This window comes from Nesoenas mayeri, assembly GCF_963082525.1.
Source record: "Nesoenas mayeri genome assembly, chromosome: 12".
NCBI classification, from domain to species: Eukaryota; Metazoa; Chordata; class Aves; order Columbiformes; family Columbidae; genus Nesoenas; species Nesoenas mayeri.
This window is the reverse complement of record NC_137547.1, coordinates 13,207,454-13,209,361: the sequence shown is the minus strand read 5'-3', so window position 1 is coordinate 13,209,361 and position 1,908 is coordinate 13,207,454. Positions and strand designations below refer to the sequence as shown.

General features: G+C 62.3%; 1 protein-coding gene across 1 annotated transcript; it reads right to left on the bottom strand.

Annotated features, from left to right (window-relative positions):
• Positions 1-837: 837 nt before the first annotated feature.
• On the bottom strand, positions 838-1,651 carry LOC308045173 (metallothionein-2; the record flags this gene model as incomplete). Its single annotated transcript, XM_080352286.1, has 3 exons — positions 838-961; positions 1,458-1,523; positions 1,621-1,651. 3 exons carry the CDS (start codon positions 1,649-1,651, stop codon positions 867-869), a joined length of 192 nt encoding a protein of 63 aa, XP_080208412.1. The 3' UTR covers positions 838-866.
• Positions 1,652-1,908: the final 257 nt, after the last annotated feature.

The following is a 1,908-nucleotide window of genomic DNA, read 5'->3' as shown; positions in this document are numbered from 1 at the left end:
CACATTTAAAAGGCAAATGGGTGCTGAGCTGGGTATTGCTTTTCTCACTAGTGAGACTGGGTGCTGAGCAGGCTAGGCACCCCCTGCAGAGCCATGCACTGACGCTGGGGAAACCTTTGGGGAAGGGGCAAGCAACTCCCCTGGGTGCCTGGAGCATCCTGGGAAGGGCCTGGGCATTAGGGACTGGCACTGCCACATTCCCTCCTTGCAGACACCCCTCCTTGTGCCACCCAGCCTGGCAGAAAGGACTGCATGGGTGTCAAAGGGCCTCCATTTCACGCCCCAGGGCTTGTAAATTCATCCTGTCTCTGGCACCTGATCACCAAGGGCTGGAGGGGACATCCCCGCTGGGCTGAGCTGTCTCCCTGCATGAAGAGGCAGGGAAGGGGCAATGGCAGTGGGGTGCCAGGCCTGGCAGCAGGGCTGGGAACCTGCTTCTGTGGCAGGGCACACCCAGGGGATGTGCACGGGCAGGCATGACCAGCCACCCTAGCCGGCAGCAGGAGCTCCTGTGCCTAAAAAGCAACTTTCACTTGGCAGAGACTTTCGGAAGTAAATTACAGCCCCACACACTTTCCCATCTGCCCACCTCCTGATTCCAGCACGCTGCAGCCACCCACCATCATGGCGCAAAACACAGCCCCCCACCACCCCAAAACAACAATTCCCACACAGAAGTCACAAGGGGTGACAGGGCTCAGCTTCCAGTACAACAGCAGCACTCACACCTTCAGCCAAGGTCTTTTATTTCCCTCCAGTTTCACCACTGGTACAGAAAATAGAAAACATGAAAAAAATAGGGTTTTTATGCCCCCCACCCCCCATCCCTGAAGCGTGCCAGCTATTTACAGGCAGAGTTGAGTGGCTCAGTGGCAGCAGCTGCACTTGCTGCTGGACGGCTCCTTGCACACGCAGCCCTTGGCGCAGTTGCTGCAGCTTGCGGGGCAGCAGGAGCAGCAGCCTGGGGGGGACATGAGAGTTAGGGGGTGGATGGGAAGGAATGGGGGTCCCATGGGGCAGGGGCACCCCTATGGAGAGTGGGAAACACACCCCACCCGCCAACCCCATAGGTTGGGCTGTGATCCCAACAGGGCAGCAGTTGGGGGGCTCTATGGAGGTCCTACAGGGCAGGTGCACCCTCCCAAAGGGGAGAGGGGGGGATTCTCCAGGGGGCAAGGGAAGAGGGAAGGATCCCCATGAAGATCCTGCAGAGCAGGGACGCCCCCTCAAAGTGGAACATGAGGGTCTCCAAGGGTCAAGGGAGGAAGGAAGAGGAGAGGGGCGGGGTCTCTACAAGCAGTCCCACAGGGCAAGGTGGGGTTTCTATACAGGACAAGAGTCAGGAGGGCCCCATGGGGGTACCACTAAAGGACAGGGAGGTGCCCATGAGGGTCCAACAGGGCAAGGGCAGCCCCGCCAGAGAATAGCTGTGCCCCCCGGGCTGAGCCCCAACTCACTCTTGCGGCAGCTCTGGCAGCGGCAGTTCTTGCACTTGCAGGACCCGGCGCAGGAGCAGGAGTCACCTGGGGCAGAAGAGGGGCAGAAGAGGGGCCGTGAGCGGACTCGCCGCAACGGGACTGGCCGGGCACGGCCGGGAGGGGAACGGAACAGCACACTTACCGGCGGCACACGTGCAGTCCTGGGGATCCATGGCTCGGCTAGGCGCGGCTTAGCTAGGCGCGGCTTGAATAAGCTCGGCAACACACGGCACAGGTCAGCTGGGCTCGCAGCGGTACCGAGTGGGCCCGGCTGCCCGGTATTTATGGGGTGGAGGAGCAGGGCGGTGCTCGGCGCTGCGCACGGCGGGGCGGGAGGGGACCGTGCGCACCGGGACTGTGCTCACCGACGGGCCGTGCTCAGCCCGGACCGTGCGCACCCGGGTCCGTGCGCACCCCGGGGCGGCGCTGA